This window comes from Scyliorhinus torazame, chromosome 14 (genome assembly GCF_047496885.1).
Source record: "Scyliorhinus torazame isolate Kashiwa2021f chromosome 14, sScyTor2.1, whole genome shotgun sequence".
Taxonomy (NCBI): Eukaryota; Metazoa; Chordata; class Chondrichthyes; order Carcharhiniformes; family Scyliorhinidae; genus Scyliorhinus; species Scyliorhinus torazame.
Window position 1 is genome coordinate 51,777,986 of NC_092720.1, and position 23,858 is coordinate 51,801,843.

At 45.8% G+C, this 23,858-nt stretch overlaps 2 protein-coding genes across 2 annotated transcripts in view; both read left to right on the top strand.

Moving 5' to 3' along the window:
- The window catches only part of prss56 (serine protease 56), a 104,292-nt gene extending 101,655 nt beyond the window's left edge, over positions 1-2,637 (top strand). The window contains exon 17 of the mRNA XM_072474179.1: positions 7-2,637. Within this exon, the coding sequence (XP_072330280.1) occupies positions 7-180 (174 nt within the window). The 3' untranslated portion in view covers positions 181-2,637. The remainder of the gene's footprint in view (positions 1-6) is intronic.
- Positions 2,638-14,385: 11,748 nt separating this feature from the next.
- The window catches only part of chrnd (cholinergic receptor, nicotinic, delta (muscle)), an 84,714-nt gene continuing 75,241 nt past the window's right edge, over positions 14,386-23,858 (top strand). Inside the window, exon 1 of the mRNA XM_072474180.1 lies at positions 14,386-14,544. Coding sequence (XP_072330281.1) covers positions 14,481-14,544 — 64 coding nt within the window. The 5' untranslated portion in view covers positions 14,386-14,480. The remainder of the gene's footprint in view (positions 14,545-23,858) is intronic.

The following is a 23,858-nucleotide window of genomic DNA, read 5'->3' on the forward strand; positions in this document are numbered from 1 at the left end:
GCCCAGGTTCTGGTAGACATGGCTTCCAAGAACGAGAAAGGGCTGTTTAAAGCACGTGTGAAAGCTATGGTTGGAGGTCGGCCCGCAACCTTTCAAAGTCTGGTTGGATTGGAGAATGATTCCTTTTACAGGAGCATGGCACGAGTTATTGCCCTGGCCTTGGATGCTTTAAAAACATAGTGTAGCATTACGATTGGGGTATTTGCAACTCTGTTCTTCTTGCTGGGATGCCAGTGTTAACATAGTCACCCGTGTTTCCAGTGATAAGAAGAGTTCAATAGTTTAGGGAGAATTTATTATAATGTTTGGGTTGGAGCATCTCCACAACTCTTAACAGTTGGGAAGGGAGGAAGGAATTAATATTTTCATTGCACCTTATAATACGTTGAAACATTTCAAAGCTTTTCACATAACCTTTCAAATGGAGTGACTGTTATGTGGTCAGTTGGTTTCATGTCAAATTTATGAAATATTTGGGTTATCCTCTAAGAGGCTGTTAGAGATCCTGGATGATATAAATGCAGATTTGGAACCTCACCGAAGAAGAAAAATTACTTATGTTTTGACTAAAATTTGAAGATTGGATGATCTCGGATATAGAATTTACAGTGCAGAAGGAGGCCATTCGGCCCATCGAGTCTGCACCGGCTCTTGGAAAGAGCACCCTACTTAAGCCCACACCTCCACCCTATCCCGGTAATCGAGTAACCCCAGCTAATCTTTTATGGGCACTGAGGGCAATTTTACATGGCCAATCCGCCTAACCTGCACATCTTTGGACTGTGGGAGGAAACCGGAGCACCCGGAGGAAACCCACGCAGACACGGGGAGAACATGCAGACTCCGCACAGACAGTGACCCAAGCCGGAAATCGAACTAGCGAACCTAGAGCTGTGAAGCAACTGTGCTAACCAATGTGCTAGCGTGCTGCCCTCATATTTTGTTCGTATTAAGTCATCAGAAGTGTCACATGCTTAACAAAAAGCCATCAGATAGCTATTGAACGTATTTTGAGGAGGCTTTGATTCTGCACAACTCTACAATCACAAGATTATTTGTCACTGGAGACATCTCGAGGAGAGAATTAATGGAAAGGGCGCAAACAACATGGCATGCGTCACCATTTGCATTTTATTTCTTTGCCAGAACTAATGTCTTTAGAGTTGTTAGTTGCATTAAAACAAGCGGTGTTAAAAGCCATGTCTTCAGGAGGAGAGAAACTCAACTTCATTGTGCAAAGTAATTTTGTGTTGGTCGATCTTCCAGCATCTGTACCTGAATGTAAGAGATACTTGGGGCAGAGGGAATACTTCACTAAAATGAGTTATCTCAGGAAAAGGTGGTCTTTTGTAGTACGTTTCCAAGATAGTGACTCACTTTCACATTGAAGAACTATGATTTTCAACCATAATGTCAAGCTATCAATGATAAATGGTGGGAAAATCTAAACGCTACTTTTAAGTTGTAATATTAGTATCCATACAAGTTCTGATATTATTGATAACCTCCCAAATAGTTTGTAAATATTGTGTACAATGCTGTATAAATGTGATTTTTTTGTAACCTTTCTCAAAACATTTCATGTTGTTGGATTGATGAGGTTAATCATTAATAACCTAAAATGTATTTAAGCACAACGTAGTAACATTAGTGCTGGGATAAATAATTCACTTGTTTTTCTTACAGGCACAATTAAGGGAGAATAAATAATAAGTTAATGTAGGTGGAGTTATAAACAAAATCAGCCCACATGGAGTGGCAATTGAAAGTTAGTTTCCTGCGCTGTTGATCCTTTTACAATCAGGCAGTAAGATAGCAAGTCATAGAATCCCTACAGTACAGAAGTAGGCCATTCAGCCCATCACATCTACACCGGCCCTCTGAAAGAGCACCCTCCCCAGGCCCACTCCCCTGCCCTACCCCCATAACCCCAAGTAATCTTTGGACACTATGTGGCAATTTAGCATGGCCAATTCACCTAACCTTTTCATTTTTGGGCTGTGGGAGGAAACCAGAGCACCCGGAGGAAACCCAGGCAGACACGGGGAGAACATGCAAACTCCACACAGACAGTCACTTCTCAGTCAGTGTCTTTGAGCTTCATGGCCCGGATTTTTGGACCTTTCCTACCAGTGGAAACTTCTGGTCCTGCCAAAGGCGACCCTCCACGGTGGGTTCCCCGGCGATTGGACAAGCGAGCCAAGGAAAACGTGGAGACATAGGTGGGACCGGAAGATCCTGACAGCAGCCCATGGTGAGGCGCCTCTACCGCCAAAATCCATGCCGTGGAAGTGGGGGGAATCCCACTCACCGTGCGTAAACCAGCTATCCACAATGTCAAATTCAAGCCCCAAGAAAATTCTACATTATAGATTGGTTTTACCCAGGCACATTTTAACCAGCAATTTAGCATCACACATCATAGTTTGTTTTCTTTTTATTCTCTTATTCAGCTGCTACTTTGAGAAGTTTTAAATTTATAAATGAGTCAGCTGAAAAAGAGTTGCAGAGTTTCTAAAGGCATTTCTGTCTTTTGTAAAAAGAAAGTGTGTATATGTATGTACATATATATATATGTATATGTGGTATTTTATCACCTCATGGTTGATAGATTGAAGTGTGAGATGAGAGAATGCACTGCTGCTATGATTGTTTTCACAGCAATACCTTTTTATTTATTATTTGTTCAATGTTTTTTGATGTAATTTCTTTATCTTTTTGCTGAAAAGCCATAAATACTAATAAAACAAAGCTGTTAGTAAAACATATTTCTTTAGATTTGATAATTTTATTGGCCTTCCCGCCCCTCCTATGACATGCTTTGTGGCAGCGGAGTGGGCCACTGTTAGCCGGCAGCGGGATCGTCCAGCCCCACCACTGCCAATGGATTTTCCTGTTTGTAAGCACCCTCAGTCGCCGGGGAAACCGATGGGGGGGGGGGAGGCTCCCACTGGTGGGAATGGCTGGAAAATTACGGCCCTTATCTTTCACCCAGATCAATTATTATTGTTCCTTGAATTAGTGCTTTAACTGATAATGACACGGACTTGCATTTATAATGGCAGCGATGCCATAGGAACACATTTCAAGGTGCTTGACAGAGGAAACAATAAGCAGACAAATAACTTGGTGGCAGAGTAGGAAGGATTACTGAAAGCTTGGCCCAAGAGTTGGAATTTGACATGATTTCTAAAACTGCAAAGCAAGGTAGAGAGGTTATCATTGAGAACAGGATCTGTAGGTTCTCATTACTCCCGGCCCAGATTTTTTCCATGAAGGACAACCTCTCTCTCTGTTGCGACAAAAATAGGAAACTGAAAATCCTGGGTTCGGCCCCTGAACGCAGCTCTTCCCATTCCCGTGTGGGCAGGCATGATGGTGGGCTGCATTTTGTGCATGTACATTTTACAGAGGTAGCTGGCCATTTATATCATCAGCTGCCTCCATTCTAGTTGGGCTTTGGTATGCTAGGAGTATGGAACTGGAGTGTCCAAAGTGGACCTGGTGAGAGCAGGTCTGAATTTGGTGTCATTCTTTGAAAACTTGGGAGAGATAGTGCACCCTTGTTGAATTTGCTTTAAAATTCACAGCCCCAGAAGTAGCACAAAACAATTCAAACAGTTTTACTATGACCCCAGGAAGTAGGAGGGTGGGCTCCTCTTGTCACAGGGCAATTATTTCTGCCCCTACTGACTCATGCACCCAATTCCAGGAATAACTTTATGCTGGAGAAGGGTGCATCGCACTTCGTGTGAAGGAGCAGATGGGCATGGCACCCTCCATTGCATATCGAGATGATAGAAGCTAGTCACCCTGAGCAAAAGGAGGACAGAGAGTCAGGAGGAAGAAGGGTTGCCAACCACCCAGGATTGGCCTGTCGACTCCAAGCATTGAAGATCAATCTCCAGGACACTGCTGTGAGCAACCCGAGAGAAAAATCATCAGGACATTAAAAAAGATTGTTTTTTGTTCTTTTCTTTGGGCATTTCTCTTTATAAGATATTAAAATGTTGAACATGTGGTGGAGGGGAACGCTGACAGTCAAATATTATTCGATTGGATAACGAGTCTTTCTGTTTTCCAATTAGCAAAGGAAAGCAGTACATCACAAGGATGACTGTGTTGGCTGACTAGTATCTGGAGTGTGGGGGATGGGGGAGGGGATGTGGAGAGGAGAGGCAGAACAACCAGGTACTACCCTGTGGGAAGAGAATACAGACCTCGAACATCCTACTTCAATATGACGGGTAAACAGTGCCAAAGATGACTGAGGTAAAGCTGTGAAGTGATGACAGACATAGGTCACGTGGTCCAGCAGTAACTCAAGCCCTTTGCCCTGCCAGTGGCTGTGAAGGTTGCTCTCGACTTCTATGCCTCAGGATCGTTCCAGGATCATCAGCCAACCTGTTTGGTACATCCCAGTCAGCAACCTGCAGCTACATTAAGGCTGTAACTACTGCCCTGCTTGCTTCTGTGCACCGTACTGCCTCCGTGTGGAGGATCGCATTCATTTCCCTGTAGATTTGGCCTCTGCCCAATTAGCAGGTTTTCCTCAGGTGCATGGTGTTATTGATTGCACCCATGTTCCCATAAAAGCCCAACTCAACATGCGGAAACCTTTTGTAACTGGAAGTACTTCCATTCATTCAATGTGCAGGTGTTTTGTGACAACCACAAGGTCTTCCCTTATTTGCATGCAAGGTTCCCTGAGAGCTGCTATGACTCCTTCATACTGAGGAGTTCCTGACTACCTCAGACCAACGCTGATCCATGGTTGGCTTCGAGGGGACGAATTTGGATAACGGCCCCCTTTAGGAGATCACAGATGGAGGTCGAGTGCAACTACAACAACCGTCATGTCATCACCAAGAGTGTCATCAAGCAGACAATTGGTATTTTAGAGATGTGCCTCAGGTGCCTTGATTAATCAGATGGAGCTCCACAATATGCCCCAGCAAAGGGATCAAGAATAATAGTGCTGTCCTGCATGCTGCAAAACATTGTGCAAATTGATGAAGAGGACACCATAACCAGAGCTCCAACCTCTGAAGAGGACGAAGTTGCTGAACATCCGGAAGATTGCAAAATGGATAAAGATAAAAAAAGGTTGCCAATGACAGTGCAGCTGGGAGCCATGACCATGAAGCCAGGGCTAACTCTATGCAGGATGGGACCATCACCAGACTGGTCATTGGGCAAAATAGATTCTCATAAGCTCCTCTGCTATCACAATTCCCATCAGCCAGTCTTTGCTGACTTACCTCCACTTAAAGCACCTTGTACATTGACTCCACAATAAGTCATGCCCCGGATGGGAGAGAATAATGAACAATTGGCATGGTTGAGTGACCGGCAGAATTTCTGCAATTGGTAAAGATTAAATATACCCTGAGTGGGTTCGAAGAAAGGCTCTGTTCCAGGTTAATGCCATTCATCGCTTTCTTTAAGGACCTGTTCTTGGCCAGCAATTAGGGGGATGGGGTGGGAGGGTTAGGAGGGGAGAGGATAAGTGAGGGAGGATGGTGGGGTTGAGGGGGTATAAGAGATTTAAGGTTGTTGCTATTAAGTTGTTAACATAAAAATGACAAACTTTGTATGATACATTCACTGTCGGGGGCGCATAGCCCCTGGAGGGAGAGGAACATACCTGGGTAGGATCCTGGCACTGCTCCGGCACCTTGGCACTGCCACCTGGCACTGCCCCAGGCACCATGGCACAGCCCTCTGGCACTGCAGCCTGACAACCTGGAAGTGTTCCCTAGCACAGCCCCCTAAGGGTGAAATGCCGGCTGTGCAGTCAGCGAGCTGCGTGTCAGATTTCTTGCCTCAGCGTCAAGAAATGGAAAATTCCACCCAAAGAGAATCGCGAGTCTCACAAGAGGCCTCTCGCAAGATTCAATGGCCTCGTCCCGACACCAACTTGGGTGCAAAGAGGCCACTGAATCATGCCCAGAGAGTTTAATGAGCGATGTGAGGACTGGGCAGAATATGTGGAGAGGCTGCAGCATTTCCTTTTCGCAAATGAAATAGAAGATCCGGCAAAACAGCATGCAATTCTCCTGAGTGGGGCGAATACCTATAAGTTGATGAGGAATCTGGCCGTGCACCGGAAGCCAGGGGAGATTTCATTTGAAGGCTTAGTCACTCTGGTCCAAAATTACCATAATCTGAATGCCTCAATGATTGTTCAAAGATTCAAATTTCATAGCCATATTCGAAAAGCAGGTCAATCAGTTGTTGACTTTGTGGCAGAACTACGCCAGCTTTCAGGACAATATGATTTTGGTGAAGTACTAGAAGATATGCTTCGAGATATGCTGGTCTGCGGCATTAATGAGGACAACATTCAGCTTCGGTTGTTGGGTGAAGCCACGCTGACCTTTAAGCAGGCTCTAGAATTTCTCAGGGTTTGGAATTGGCTGCCAGCAATGCCAGAGCTATTCAGCAAACTAATAGTAGTTCCCAGGCAGGGGTGCTGCACCAAATACATAAAGCAGCTTCCAGAAAAAAAGTTAACGCTGTGGAGTGTTTTAGGTGTGGAGGGCCACACTATGCAAATCAGTCCAAATTTCTGGATGCTGTTTCTCGCTGATGCAACAAATAGAGGCATTTAGCGAAGAAATGCAATGGTACAAAAGGCAAAGGCCTCAAGCAACTACACACCACATGAAAAGCTCAGAGTACGCAGAGGAGCATGCTTACAACATGCTTAATGTTAATGAGGCGCGAGCAGAGTCTATTTATACTACAGTAGTGGTGGATGGAAGCATATCAAGATGGAGGTGGACACAGGAACCTCTGCATTCGTAATTAGTGAAGAGACCTACAGGTCAACATGGAACTCTAACTGAGAATCAGCCCTTACTCCGGCAGAAATCAAACTTAGGACTGGCAAATTCATTCCATTACTTGGGAAATTGGAAGTTCTCTTGCGTACAACAGTCAAGAAGCAAGGGCTTGCCTCCTTGTGGTCAAAGGAAAAGGACCAAGTTTGCTAAGGCATGACTGGCTCAGCAAAATTCCATTGAAGTGTGGCAGGATCCGGCACATGAGAATGACCAAGAATGTTGTTAAGAAGTATCGAGACATGTTCAAGAATAAACTGGGTACGTTACGTGGTACTACTGTGAAGTTGTATGCAGATCCTCATGAAGGACACAACTTTCACGCCAAAGAGAAGCAATTCAAACCAGATGATCAGGTTTATATTAGGAACTTTGGTAGTAAACAGGTGGTTATCGGGAACCATTTTAAACCAAAGTGGTCGGTATCTTGGGCCATGAGACTGCAACACGGAAGAGTTGTTCGCAGACACCAAGACCACATTAATTTACGTTGTGACTCAGAGTCAGGTAAAGTTTCAGATTCAGCAATCTTTTCAGATAACATAACAGAAGGTAATGCTGCTGTGGGCGTTCACCACAACGTAATTCCTGTGTTTCCAGGTTTGCTGGTTGACTCTGCTGGGGGAGTGGAAGGGGAACATTCATGTTCAGATTTTCAATCTACCTCTTCACCTACAATTCCAGATCAATCATTACAAGATTTACCAATGTTATTGCATAGGTCACAACACAACCGCAAAACTCCTGACAGACTTGCGTATAGTTAAGACATTACATTATTGTATTTCTATCATGTGGGGTATTGAAATTTAAGGGGGGGGTGGGGAGGAGAAGTATTCCAGAGTGTCATTTTAAGTACCGAGTGTTCTTTCTTCGCTGTATTGTGCTGCCACAGTATTGCCACTATATTACATGTTGTACGGTTTTGGCTCTGCCCGTGGCTCCTCCCCCTAGGGCCTCGGTATATAAGCTGCGACCTCTCACACTGCCTCATTCTGGGGCATGCTGCCAGCTCTGTTGTAAGTCAATTAAAGCCATAGTTAATTCACTCTGCGTTCTCCGTCTTAATCACTCTATATAACATCCAAGTGATGGAGGCGGGGCAAAATGCTGTTGCTGGAAAAGATCCTCATTTTAATCAAGCAGGACTTGTCTATCTGTACCTGTCATTCACAGTCACTTCAATCACATTGACAGAACTCAATCTGTTTGTCTCAGCTGAATAAAGTACACACAAATCTCACAAGAGTGCTGTCTAATACACTAATAAGTTACATAATATTTTAGTTTTCTTTCATTGATTCTTGATGTATTTCTGAAATAGAACTTAATAAACCTCAATACAATAAGAGCTAAATTAGGCTGGATTTTAAACCTGAACTCTCTGAATTAGGAATTGTGCTACTATTACTTCCATCAATTCACCCTGTGCTTTAATCTGCCATCTGTACAACTGTTCCCACTTAAATCCTGAATCAAATTACACAGTGTGAGTAAGAGTTACCAAAAAAACTAGCTCCAACATGAGTTTATCACTTTCTGGATGAAGAACCCTAACATCGTAAATGCTTTTCTTAACTATGTATTGTTCTAATTTTAATAATAATAATCTTTATTGTCACAAGTAAGCTTACATTAACACTGCAATGACGTTACTGTGAAAAGCCCCTAGTCGCCACATTCTGGCATCTGTTCGGGTACACAGAGGGAGAATTCAGAATGTCTAATTCACCTAACAGCACTTCTTTCGGGACTTGTGGGAGGAAACCGGAGCACCCGGCGGAAACCCACGCAGACACAGGGAGAATGTGCAGACTCCACACAGACAATGACCCAAGCTGGGAATCAAACCTGGGACCCTGAAGCTGTGAAGCAACAGTGCTACCTAGTGTGCTACCGTGCTGCCCTAATGGTTTGTTTATAAGAACTCATTGTAATCTAGAATGAAAAGATAGATGTCTTTAGCTGCTCACAACCTTTGTGCTTCTAAATAATGCTCCAGGCTGGTTAAATGAACTCTTGTTGCATCGGAATTATTGTGCATCTCAGATTAAGCCTCATGATTGGACATTCCTGGGAGGCACCGTGGCGCAGTGGTTAGCACGGCGCTGAGGACCCGGGTTCAATCCTGGCCCCGGGTCAATATCCGTGTGGAGTTTTCACATTCTCCCCATGTCTGCGTGGGTCTCACCTTCCACAACCCAAAGGTGTGCAGGGTAGGTGGCTTGGCCACGCTAAATTGCCCCTTAGAAATTTTTTTTAAAAATTATTGGACATTCCAAATTTTAAGACTCAATTATATAAATAGAGGCAATTAGATGGAATGCATAACAATGTATCACAACCACTGGAGTCAAAAATGCATTGGAATTCACTTTGATGCTGGTCAAAGGTTTTAGGTATGATGTTGGATTTATTTTGTGTCCGGACATCTTACATCCTCCCACCTGAAAAATAAAAACTGGGTTAATAAACCACAGCAATGGTTAGAAACCATTTAACGCTATAAATGAATGTTGATACAATATTTTATAAAGCCTCTCACTGCCATAGGTCACCACAGCAGGCAGATCAGAATTATTTCTTGCAAGTAGAAAATTACGTTAAATTTTGATTTTCACCAATATGAAATATGACCATGTGGGCATGAGGATTGCTAATCACATAAGACAGAAGTGGTTGGAGTAAATTGGTATGGGAATCTAGATTGACAGGCACAGCAGATCCACTTGTATATAAATAAATCACTTTAATTGCAATGTTGAACTTGTGCAGGCATCTCACTTTCAAATGAAGTACTGATATCTGGACATAGCTTCCTTGTATAATTTCACTTCCGATTGAGGTAAAGTGATACAGCACTAGTGCCCCAGTGACAGGCTGTTCCATATTCAGTACAATAAATAGAATCTCTTCCAGTCATAGTGTGAATGTAAACATGTACATGTTAAACGCATTGCAAGATAACAGGATAAAAATTCACAAAGGGGTTGTTCAGCCCATCTTAATTCACTTATCTAAAACCTTCAGTTCTCCAATCAAATAGTTCCTTAAATTGTGGATGTTCAAGTTTTTGTTTTCATGGCGTATTTATTTTTAGCATGGAATAATACAGCCCAGAAAGGGGCCATTCATTCCATCATGCCTGTACTGTTTTTTTGAAAGAGCTATCCAGTCATTCCCATTTCCCTGTTCTTTCCCCATAACATATTAGGGAAGAGAGCGAGATGGGCATTAAAAGGAGGGCCTCAAAAGAGTTGGGGACATTAATGGCAATTGAAGGACCTTTGTTATGGATTTCCAGATTTTGGGGCCAATGTCATTGAAAACGTGGGGCAAAGGGATGGGACAAGAGGCCAAGGTCAAAGAAATAGTTTGGGAACAGTGGGACTGTACGAGGTTACAAGTCTAGTAAAACTGTGAAGGGATCAAAGCCAGAGGCTGAACATGGTAAATTTGAGATTATGGAAGAGTGGAAGTCAATCGAGATCAAAAAGAAAATGTGAACATGGTGAATGGGACACTGCAGGATAGGACACAAGCAGCAGAATTTTGGATGAGCTGAAGTAAATAGAGAGTGTAAGATGACAAAGAAGAGTGAGTTATTAACTCTGGTGGTTACACAAGCCACCATTGGTGGAACAATGAAAATCAGAGATGCTCTAAAAGCCAGAATTAGAGGAGAGAATATAATGGAAAGGTTGTCGGACTGAAGGAGATTACACAGATTTGGAGTGATGAGACTAGTGAGGGATTTAAAAACAATATTAAAATCGAGACATTGCCATTCCAGGAGCCAATATAGGATGGTGACAATAGGTCAACAGGACTGGTGCCAGTTATGATACTGGCAGCAGAGCTTTGGATGGGCTTAAGTTTGTACGGGGTGCAAGGTGGACATCAGCCTGGAGCACATTGGAATAATCATATTTAGAGGATCAAGGATGAGGGTTTCAGCAACAGATGAACTGAGGCAGGGGTGGAGATGGGTAATGTTACTGAGATAGATATTGGCTATCTTGGTGATGGAAAGGATATGGAGTGAAAATCTCAGTTGAGGGTCAAATACAATGCCAAAGTTGTGAAGTTCGTGGTTCAGCCTCAGGCAGTGACCAGGCAGAGGAAGGAGTTTGCAACTATGTTTGTGGCAGGGACCAAAAACAATGGCCTTGGTCTTCCAAATATTTCATTGGAGGAAATTTCTGCTTATTCAACAATGAATGCTGGACAAGCCATTTAACAAATCATGGAGTGGAGACTCCATGGTTCCTCTCTATATCGCACCTCTCCTTTAAAACCCTTATATCAACTGGACCTTCGGACACTTGCTAATTCTGCCACAGTAGCTCAATGTCCATTTCATTTCTTTTAAATATTTCTGATCTGCAAAGCACCATGGGGTGATTTCCTAATTTAACGATGATTTGTCAAAGCAAATTGTGCTCCCTGTGTCTATATGGAGGTTAGCTCCATTGTGTTGACTGAGAGGCAAGTAGTGATTTCTCTGAGAAGGCTGTCTATTAATAAGGTCATTAGATTAACAGGAAAGCGAGTGGAGGCGGCTTCGTGCAGGGGCACCAGTTTGGCAGCCCTGGTCACGGCTCCCCTACCGCTGTCGCCAGCCAGTTACTCCCCCAGCCCGGTAGTGGGTCAGTGCAGATATGGGGTCAGTGGAGGAGGCATGTGAGGGGGGTGGGTGCGTCTGTTTGGGCTCCAATATGTGATAACCATCGATTCGCCCCCGGGAACATGGATGGAGGGTTTCGAACATGGCGGCGGGCGGGGGTGGGGAGGGTGGGCGATATGTTCCTGGAGGGGAGCATTGCGAGTTTGAGGGGCTTGGAGGAGAAATTTGGTCTGGTAAGGGGAAATGACTTTAGGTACTTACAGATGCGGGACTTTGTACGCAGACAGGTCCCATCCTTCCCACGCCTCCCGCCAATAGGGATCCAGGACAGAATAGTCTCTCGAGGAGAAGGAGGAGGGTAGCGTCTCGGATATCTACAAGGTGCTCATGAAGGGGGAAGAGTCCCAGACGGAGGAATGAAACTCAAATGGGAGGAGGAGCTCGACGGGGAGATGGAGGACCTGCTGTGGGCGGAAGCTCTGAGTAGGGTAAATTCAAACGCAACATGTGCCAGGCTCGGCCTGATTCAATTTAAGGTCGTTCACCAGGCCCACATGACGATAGCTCAAATGAGCAAATTCTTTGGGGTAGAGGACAAGTGTGCTAGATGCGCGGGAGGACCAGCGAACCATGTTCACATGTTTTGGGCATGTCCTAAGCTTAGAGGGTACTGGGAGGGATTTGCGGTGGTCATGTCCCGGGTGCTGAAAACAAGGGTGGTGATGAGTCCAGAGGTGGCAATTTTCGGGGTTTCAGAAGACCCGGGAGTCCAGGGGGAGAAAGAGGCAGATGTTCTGGCCTTTGCTTCCCTAATAGCCCGGCGGCGAATACTGCTGACATGGAGGGACTCAAAACCCCCGAAGACCGAACTATGGTTTTCGGACATGTCAAGTTTTCTGGGTATGGAAAAAATTAAGTTTGCCTTGAGGGGATCTGTACTGGGGTTCGCCCGAAGGTGGCAACCATTCATCGACATAGGGTAGAGTAGGAGGGATAAATAGGCGGGTAGTGTCTAGGGGAGAGGAGCGGGCATGTGCAGTATGGTTTGATTGAAGTAGTGGTTTTATATTGATGTTTGCACATTTCTGTTAGCTGTAACTGTTTACAATGCCAAAAAAAATACCTCAATAAAATTGTTTGTTAAAAAAAAAGATTAACAGGAAAGGTTTTCTTTACTAGGAGGGGATTGGTGCCCCATTAAATATGGCAAAATACATCCAACAACAGTTTGCTCAACTTTAAAGCAGTTAACACAGCCCAGACTTTCATCAAAATTGTACCTTAGAACTGACAAATAGACTTTTGCAGTTTCTGACTGTGGCTGACTTTCTCCAATTACAGATTAACTGGAATATGTGAAAATGCAATTTAGGTTATTCCCATCATGAAATTTTTATCCAACCTAAAAGTTACAGCAAGTCGCAAGCAGGAATATTCCTCAATCAATTAATTACTGTCTGGATATTTAAATTGAGTGCACATTATATTCAGAATTTGACATGGGGCTGTTTTCTACTTTGTCATGATATGCTGACAGGCACTTAGTGAGATACAGACAGGCAGCTAATGGGCACAGGGAACAGGACATAACCAATCAGCAGGCAGAACACTTGGGAGGTGGTTTCCCACTATAAAAGACACGAGGCACTCACACTCCGCCTCTTTCCACTCGGGACATCTACCGAGTGAGTCCAGTGTACATATCACGTAGCGCATACAACACGTGGGGAAGAGCTAGTCTGGTTCAGTCCAGATCGAGAAATCACAGCTAGGTTAGCAGAGTGTCGAACTCACATAGAACTGTGCTAACTGTTTGACAGGTTCAATAAATCAAGTTGAACTAAACTCAAAGTCTGGCGTCTACTTGAGTTATAGCTGCATCCAGTTGCAGCCCGTGTTATCTCAACGTGCTTAATACTTTGCCTGATACTCAAACACAAATGGCTATGCCTGGATCCCTGGAGTTGCATTACTGCCAACAACTGGTCGGTCTGACGTTCAAGCATGCAAAGGAAATATCTCCACACTCCCCCTCCCCCACCACCGCCCTTGATAGCTTCCAACTAGACTAATCTGCTATTAAAGCAGAGGAAGACCTGTTGTGAGGGGTACGGGGGTAGCAGGGACTCTCTGCAGCCACTCTCCTTATCTCCGTGAAGCCAATTCCAGTGCGGCAAGAAATGACACAGCATCTAATGCTACTTTTTTTTAGTTTTTCCTCTTTTCTATCCAAGCTTTTCAATTTAAATTTTAAATATATATGAACATATGAAGTGTAATGATATGTAGAATATCATTGGCTGGATTCTACGCTCCCCGACACCGGAATTGTGTCCGTCGCTGGGGCGGAGAATCCATTTCCGTGCATGGAATCGGGACCGTCGCCGGTTCCTTGATTCTCCGGCCCCCGTGCTGCGTATCCCCGACCTGAGGCCATTGCCAGAGGCCCGCCCCGCTATTCTCCGCCCCCGACCAGCTGAAGTCCCGACGGCGTGGATCTAACAAATGGCCTTCTTCTGCACTGTGGGGATTCTATGGTTCTAAACCACATAAGTAGAAGTTGCTGTTGTTGAAATAAAACAATCCATGTTTTGTTTTACGGCTAGCCACAGGATCTGTTACATTTCACATTTTGTGTGGAATTTTGCATTTCTTTATCATTTTTACAACTAACTGAAAATCACAAAGTTTATGAAATTGCCAGTTGAGTTTTCCAGTGTGCTTCACCGATGCCAGTAAGCAGTACTAAGCAGTAAAACAATTTATTGGTAGATCTGTTCCATAAACCACAAAGTGAATGCGAGCATTGATTTATACACTCTGTGGCTGATGGCTACCAGGTGGATTCCAGAGCTTCCGCATGGAAGTGTGCTTATTCTATATGTATCCGTGCCAGCAGCTGTTTCTGTCAGTTTCAACCCTGGATTAGATTTCAGATTCGCTATGCCCTTCAAACAAAAGCTGCTCCGAATTGCCAAACACACCAAGTAGCTATTAAGTTCAGAATCATGCTTATCCAAAAGTGGAACTTTCATGCTGTTTATCTTCTCATTGTCTGCCTGTTTTATACAGGTAAGTGAAGTCTTATTACCGATGAAAGTTTCTGTTCCGTTTTTCAGTGATCTCATGTTTGGAATTAGAAGCATTGTCTGATCTAGCCTCAAACAGGAGTGTTGTTTTAAATCTGTTTAAACTGAAATGTTCTCTTGACCTCAAGGGAACTGAATTTCGGATCAGATTTGTTTATTGTCGCGTGTACCGAGGTACAGTGAAAGTATTTTTCTGCGAGCAGCTCAAACAGATCATTAAGTACATGAAAATAAAATAAAATAAACAGAAAATACATAAAAGGGCGCCACAATGTAAATACATAGACACCGGCATCAGGTGAAGCATACAGGAGTGTAGTATTAATCAGGTCAGTCCATAAGCGGGTCGTTTAGGAGTCTGGTAACAGCGGGGAAGAAGCTGTTTTTGAATCTGTTCGTGTTGTGTTCAAAGCTAGAAGGTTTTCTTTAATGACATGCACATAAACTTAGTCAGGTAAAGTAACTTTGACTACATTTGTTTTGCCGAATCACACAATACACCAAACCTGAGTTCAGTTGTTCTCTGACGATTCTTTGTACAATCCCCTGACAGCTAACTGTTATACATTAATAACATCTATGTTTAGGGCAGCACGGTGGCGCAGTGGGTTAGCCCTGCTGCCTCACGGCGCCGAGGTCCCAGGTTCGATCCTGGCTCGGGGTCACTGTTCGTGTGGAGTTTGCACATTCTCTCCGTGTTTGCGTGGGTTTCACCCCCACAACCCAAAGATGTGCAGGATAGGTGGATTGAACACGCTAAATTGCCTCTTAATTGGAAAAAAATGAATTGGGTACACTAAATTTATTTATTTAAATTTTTTTAAAAAATAACATCTATGTTTAATCATCACTATTCATCAGATACCGTTAACCAACATCAGAAGCCCAGTCTAGCATTCACTTAGCTTCCCTCAGTGTACTCCCCAATGTTCTGCAGCAAACAGAGCTGAGGAGAAATCATGAAGGAAACTGTGTAGCAGCTGCTTTTCTGAGCATATTTTACTTGTTAATTCAGGGTGGCAAGAATCAGCTTTGCATTAAACTGTGTTCACTTATTAGATAATTAGTTTGATTTTTCAATCGTGATCACAAGACAAATTAATATATTAAGGACAAATGCTTTAATACTTTAAATAATAATTGAACCTAAAACTAGGATTAAAGCAACAGGAATATTGAATCAGGAAAACTCAAAATACAATCACTCTAGGACAATCAAGTAAATATAAGGCCAACAATTTTTGAAGCCAATCCATGAAAAAAATCTGTGTAGTCTGGAGGTTGGATATATTAAAGGGTATATCCAGAAATCATTGTCCTGAGTAGAATGATAAAGTATAACAGCCGCATTTAGCAAATGCGGCAGGAATATTAAAAGATCCAGAACCCGCTACTGTATAAAAAGTGTCATGCTGGATCTAACAACAGACAATGGCTGACAACAGATCACGGCTGCAATGCAACATTCCAGAGCCAACCACAGACAGGAGCCGAGCAACAGGCCAGGGCTGACAACATGCTACAGCTAATAAAAGGCAGGAGCCTGGCAACAGTGTGGGACCAGCAACAGGCTGCCTGGCAATAGATCAGTCTCATCAACAGGCAAGAACTGACCACAGACTGTGGTGACAACAGGCGGAAGCGCAGCAAAAGGCCCTGGCATGACAAGATCCCAGCAGGCAGGGGCCCAGCATTAATGCACAGCTGACGGTTGGGCATTAACAATAATAATAATGATTTTTATTGTCACAAGTAGGCTTACATTAACAGTGAAGCACGAGATTGGCTTCCGGCGGCGGCCATGGAGTGAGTGGTCGCACATTGGGTGGCTCCCACTCAAGGTGGACTTTTTGGTCCTTCCCCACCTGAATGTTGTGGTGTTTGAGGGTAAAAGGTGTGCGAGTGCCCAGGGAGGGTAATACTCCTCTGGTGAGGTCAGTGTATGAATCAGGGGACGAGACGTGCCACGGGAAAGAGAGAGCATTTGGAGCAGGAAAGTTTGCATGGTGCGACACAGGTGAAGATGGCGGAGGGAAAGGGGGCAGCGCTGCCCACCCAGTGATCAATGGAGCAGCTGGTGGACTTTTTAAATGGCACATTCCAGCAGCAGAGTAAATAGGCATTAGAGGATTTGGCCGTGGTGGTGGATCCGCTTAGAACATAGAACATTACAGCGCAGTACAGGCCCTTCAGCCCTCGATGTTGCGCCGACCTGTGAAACCACTCTAAAGCCCATCTACACTATTCCCTTATCGTCCATATGTCTATCCAATGACCATTTGAATGCCTTTAGTGTTGGCGAGTCCACTACTGTTGCAGGCAGGGCATTCCACGCCCTTACTACTCTCTGAGTAAAGAACCTACCTCTGACATCTGTCTTATATCTATCTCCCCTCAATTTAAAGCTATGTCCCCTCGTGCTAGACATCATCATCCAAGGAAAAAGGCTCTCACTGTCGACCCTATCCAATCCTCTGATCATCTTGTATGCCTCAATTAAGTCACCTCTGAACCTTCTTCTCTCTAACGAAAACAGCCTCAAGTCCCTCAGCCTTTCCTCATAAGATCTTCCCTCCATACCAGGCAACATTCTGGTAAATCTCCTCTGCACCCTTTCCAATGCTTCCACATCCTTCCGATAATGCGGTGACCAGAATTGCACGCAATACTCCAAATTCGGCCGCACCAGAGTTTTGTACAGGTGCAACGTGACCTCGTGGCTCTCAAACTCAATCCCTCTACCAATAAAAGCTAACACACCGTATGCCTTCTTAACAACCCTCTCAACCTGGGAGGCAACTTTCAGGGATCTATGTACATGGACACCGAGATCTCTCTGCTCATCCACACTCCAAGGATCTTACCATTAGCCCAGTACTCTGTCTTCCTGTTATTCCTTCCAAAATGAATCACCTCACACTTTTCTGCATTAAACTCAATTTGCCACATCTCAGCCCAGCGCTGCAGCTTATCTATGTCCCTCTGTAACTTGTAACATCCTTCCGCACTGTCCACAACTCCACCCACTTTAGTGTCATCTGCAAATTTACTCACCCATCCTTCTACGCCCTCCTCCAGGTCATTTATAAAAATGACAAACAGCAGTGGCCCCAAAACAGATCCTTGTGGTACACCACTAGTAACTGGACTCCAGTCTGAACATTTCCCATCAACCACCACCCTTTGTCTTCTTCCAGCTAGCCAATTTCTGATCCAAACTGCTAAATCACCCTGAATCCCATGCCTCCGTATTTTCTGCAGTAGCCTACCATGGAACCTTATCAAACGCTTTACTGAAATCCATACACACCACATCAACTGCTTTAACCTCATCCACCTGTTTGGTCACCTTCTCAAAGAACTCAATAAGGTTTGTGAGGCATGACCTACCCTTCACAAAACCGTGTTGACTATCTCTAATCAAATTATTCCTTTCCAGATGATTATACATCCTATCTCTTATAAACCTTTCCAAGATTTTGCCCACAACAGAAGTAAGGCTCACTGGTCTATAGTTACCGGGCTTGTCTCTACTCCCCTTCTTGAACAAGGGGACAACATTTGCTATCCTCCAGTCATCTGGCACTATTCCTGTAGACAAAGATGACTTAAAGATCAAAGCCAAAGGCTCAGCAATCTCCTCCCTAGCTTCCCAGAGAATCCTAGGATAAATCCCATCCGGCCCAGGGGACTTATCTATTTTCACACTTTCCAGAATTGCTAACACCTCCTTATCATAGATTATCATATCATAGAATTTACAGTGCAGAAGGAGGCCATTCGGCCCATCGGGTCTGCACCGGCTCTTGGAAAGAGCACCCTACCCAAGGTCAACACCTCCACCCTATCCCCATAACCCAGTAACCCCACCCAACACTAAGGGCAATTTTGGACACTAAGGGCAATTTATCATGGCCAATCCACCTAAACTGCACATCTTTGGACTGTGGGAGGAAACCGGAGCACCCGGAGGAAACCCACGCACACACGGGGAGGTTATGCAGACTCCGCACAGACAGTGACCCAAGCCAGAATCGAACCTGGGACCCTGGAGCTGTGAAGCAATTGTAATATCCATAATGCTACCGTGCTGCCCCAAAGCCCTTCTAGTCTAGTAGCCTGAATCTCAGCATTCTCCTCGACAACACTGTCTTTTTCCTGTGTGAATACTGATGAAAAATATTCATTTAGCACCTCTCCTATCTCCTCGGACTCCAAGCACAACCTCCAACTACTGTCCTTGACTGGCCCTACTCTTACCCTAGTCATTCGTTTATTCCTGACATATCTATAGAAAGCTTTAGGGTTATCCTTGATCCTACCTGCCAAAGACTTCTCATGTCCCCTCCTGGCTCTTCTTAGCTCTCTCTTTAGGTCCTTCTTAGTTAACTTGTAACTCTTGAGCGCCCTAACTGAACCTTCATATCTCATCTTTACATAAGCCTCCTTCTTCCTCTTGACAAGTGTTTTGACTGCTTTAGTAAAGCATGGTTCCCTTGCTCGACCACTTCCTCCCTGCCTGACAGGTACATACTTATCAAGGACACGCAGTAGCTGTTCCTTGAACAAGCTCCACATTTCCATTGTGCCCATCCCCTGCAATTTTCCTCTCCATCCAATGCATCCTAAGTCATGCCTCATCGCATCATAATTGCCTTTCCCCCAGATATAACTCTTGCCCTACGGTATATACCTATCCCTTTCCATCACTAAAGTAAACGTGATCGAATTGTCGTCACTATCACCAAAGTGCTCACCTATCTCCAAATCTAACACCTGTCCTGGTTCATTACACAGTACCAAATCCAATATTGCCTCGCCTCTTGTTGGTCTATCTACATACTGTGTCAGGAAACACTCCTGCACACATTGGACAAAAACGGACCCATCTAAAGTACTCGAACTATAGCGTTTCCAGTCAATATTTGGAAAGTTAAAGTCCCCCATAACAACTACCCTGTTGCTTTCGCTCCTATCCAGAATCATCTTTGCAATCCTTTCCTCTACATCTCTGGAACTTTTCAGAGGCCTATAGAAAACCCCTAACAGGGTGACCTCTCCTTTCCTGTTTCTGACCTCAGCCCATACTACCTCAGTAGACGAATCCTCATCAAACGTCCTTTCTGCCACCGTAATACTGTCCTTCACTAACAATGCCACCCCTCCTCCTCTTTTACCACCTTCCTTGAGCTTACTGAAATATCTAAACCCCGGCACCTGCAACAACCATTCCTGTCCCTGCTCTATCCATGAAGAGCATTAGCAAATTCCCCCCCCCCCCCCCCCCCCAGGATATTGGTACCCCTCTGGTCCAGGTGTAGACCATCCTGTTTGTAGAGGTCCCACTGACCCCAGAATGAGCCCCAATTATCCAGAAATCTGAAACCCTCCCTCCTGCACCATCCCTGTAGCCACGTGTTCAACTCCTCTCTCTCCCTATTCCTCGTCTCGCTATCACGTGACACAGGTAACAACCCAGAGATAATAACTCTGTTTGTCCTAGATCTAAGTTTCCACCCTAGCTCCCTGAATTCCTGCCTTACATCCCCAACCCTTTTCCTACCTATGTCGTTGGTACCTATGTGGACCACGACTTGGGGCTGCTCCCCCTCCCCATAAGGATCCCGAAAACACGATCCGAGACTTCATGCACCCTGGCACCTGGGAGGCAACACACCAACCGCGTGTCTCTCTCTTTCCCACATAATCTCCTGTCTATCCCCCTAACTATGGAGTCTCCAATGACTAATTCTCTACTCCTCTCCCCCCTTCCCTTCTGAGCAACAGGGACAGACTCTGTGCCAGAGACCTGTACCCCATGGCTTACGCCTGGTAAGCCCCCCCCGCAAACAGTATCCAAAGCGGTATACTTGTTACTAAGGGGAACGACCACAGGGGATCCCTGTACCGACTGCTTCCTCACAGCCCCTCTCACCGTCACCCATCTATCTTTATTCTTCGGAGTAACTACATCCCTGAAACTTCCATCGATGACCACCACTGCCTCCCGAATGATCCGAAGTTCATCCAGCTCCAGCTCCAGTTCCCTAACGCGGTTTCTGAGGAGCTGGAGATGGGTGCACTTCCCACAGATGAAATCAGCAGGGACACTGACGGCGTCCCTCACCTCAAACATTCTGCAGGAGGAACATTGCACTACCTTCCCTGCCATCCCCTCTAGATAAAAAAAGAAAAAGAAAGAGCTTACCTGTTATTCACTCCCCTTCTCAGCAAGCTATCACTCAGCAACCTCCGCGCCCCGCACGATAACACCGGAGGGAAAATAAAAGAAAAACTATTTACCAGTCACCAGTCAATCCCTTACCTGCAGGCTGTGATGTCATGGTTCAACTTCTTTCTATTTCTACCTGCCCTCGAGCCTTCCTCTTGATCTTTACAGTGGTTGTTTTTTTTTGGTTAGAGGAGGGGGTAGGGAGGGAAACACTGAAAAAGTGTTTCGGCTTTAAGTGTCACTTGACAACAGCTCCTCCACAAGCCACCTTCAAGTTAGGGTGAGCACATGGACATATGCAAATTTCCCCCGTAACAGCCAATCAGCAGCTCCGCTCTACTGCCCTCTGCTGGATGGTTGTCTTCACTTGAACAGCTAGGGTCTCTTGCTCAGGTACACCTTCAGGTTAGGGTGAGCACACGGACGTATGCATATTTCCCCCGCAACAGCCAATCAGCAGCTCTGCTCTACTGCCCTCTGCTGGATGCTTGTCTTCACTTGAACTGCTAGGGTCTCTTGCTCAGGTCCACCTTAAAGTTAGGGTGAGCACACGGACGTATGCAAATTTCCCACTCAACAGCCGACCAGCATCTCCGCTCTACTGCCCTCTGTTGGTTGCTTGCCTTCACTTGAACAGCTAGGGTCTCTTGCTCAGGTGCACCTTCAAGTTAGGGTGAACACACAGATCTATGCAAATTCCCCACCGCAACAGCCAATTAGCTGCTCCGCTCTGCTGGATGCTTGTCTTCACTTGAACAGCTAGGGTCTCTTGCTCAGGTCCACCTTAAAGTTAGGGTGAGCACGCGGACGTATGCAAATTTCCCCCGCAACAGCCAATCAGCAGCTCCACTCTACTGCCCTCTGCTGGATTGAGCGAGTGGAGCAGAGGCAGGAGGCTTAGGGTTTGGCAATCCAGAATGTGGAGGAGTCGGTGGGGGAGCATGAGGATCCAGTGACCTCACTGGAGGTTGAGATGGGGATGGTGATGAGCAGCCAGAAAAGGCTGAGAGAAATTGGAGGATCTCGAGAATTGCTCCAGGAGGTAGAATTTGAGGATTGTTGGGATGCCTGGAGACATCAAAGTTGTGGAGGCCAGCCCCTCGAGGTGGATCGGGTGCAGAGGGCGCTGAGCAGGAGGCTGCAGGTGGGGGAACCATCGAGGGCAATGGTGGTGAGGCTGCATCGGTTCCTGGACAAAGAAAAGATCCTGAGGTGGGTGAGTCAGACCAAGAAATACACCTGGGACCGGAGTGAGCTGCAGATTTACCAGGACCTGGGTGCAGAGCTGGCTAAGTGGAGGGCTGGGTACAATCAGATAAAGGCCGCCCTCTACAAGAAGGGGGTGAAGTTCAGGGCTTTGTACCCTGCCCGCTTGTGGGTGACGCATCAAAACCAAGAATTTTATTTTGATTCGCTGGAGAAGGCGATTTACTTTATGTGGGACCATGGACTGGGAGGAGTGTGAGGTCATTGAACTTTGGAAAGGAATTCTATTTAAATTGTGGGGCACGTCAGATGGGTGAATTGGGGTAGGTTCTGATGAGGGAGCTATGATGGTGAGTGTGCCTTTTGTCTCTCTTTGTTTGTTGGTGATTGGGAGGGGTGGACTGGAGGGTGGGGGAAAGGCAGAGGCCCTGGGCGGAGGCCACCATGCTGGGTGGGCTAGTTAATGGGAGTGAAGGGGGGGTTGTCAGGAGGAAGGCTTGGAGGTGGGGGGAATTGGGTTGGCTCTTTGTTTGGTTGTGTGGGGGAAGGGTTGCTGACAGGATGCGTGGTTGGTGTGGCGCAGTTGGGAAGGGAGAGATGGCAGCAGACATCTGAGGGCGGGCCTGGAGGTGTGCGTGACGTGGGCCAGGAGTTGGCTGAAAAAGGGATATGGCTGCCCCCCCCCCCCCCCCCCCCCTCGGGGCCAGGCTGGTCACATGGAACATGCGAGGGTGGAATGGGCCAGTTAAATGTTCGCTTGTTTTCGCGCTTTTGAGTAGCTGGAAGGCGGAAGTTGTGTTCTTGCAGGAGATGCATCTGAAGCTGGGGGGTCAGATGAGGCTGAGGAAGGGATGGGTGGTGCAGGTGTTCTACTCAGGGTTAGAAGACGAGGAGAGTGGTGGTGTTGGTTAATAAGAGAGTGGCTTTTGAGGTGAGGAGAATTGTCACCGATCCAGGGAGTATATATGTGATGGTCAGTGGGAAGCTGGAGAGGATGCCTGTGGTCCTGGTGAATGTTTATGCCCCCAATTGGGATGACGTGGACTTGATGCGGTTAGTGTTAGGGAGGACCCCGGGCCTGGACACGCATTGGCTGCTTATGGTGGTGATTTAAATACGGTCCTAGATCTGAGTTTGGGCCGGTCGAGTCCTAAGTTACCGAGGGTGTTGGCGGTGGCTAGAAAGTTGACGGGGTTCATGGAGCAGATGGGCGGGGAGGGGGCGGATCCATGGAGTTTTGGATACCGAAGGCAAAGAAGTTTCCGTACTTCTTCCATGTGCACCAGGCTTACTCCCGGATCAACATTTTTGTTATGGACAAGGTGCTGTTGGCGGGGGAGGCCGACTCGGAGTACTCAGTGATTGTGGTTTCCAACCACGTGCAAATTGGCTGGATTTGTGAGTGGTGCAGCGGGAGGCCTAATGGCCGCGATGGAGGCTGGATGTGGGGATGAGGGGGTGTGAGCAGGTGAGACCTGCCATTCGGTGTTATGGTGAGGTCACAGCTGCCACGCTGAGGGAGGCATTTAAGGGGGGAATTTATTTTGATCCGGACGCATAGAGAGAGGTGGAACGAGAGGGCAAGGCTGATAGAGATGATTCTAAGAGCGGAACGGAGGTACTCGGTGGCGCCGGAGGAGGGGTTGTGGAGGTGCTAGTTCAGTTCAGGTTTGGGCAAGGTTTGTGGAGTGGGTTCGGCTGTTGTACAGGACTTCGTGGTGAGTGTTCGGACAAACTGGATGAGTTTGGGATACGTTGGGTTACATCATGGGACAAGACGGGTGCCCTCACTAATTTAATTGAATTTTTTGAGGAGGTGACAAAAATGATTGATGAGGGAAGGGCTGTGAATGTTATCT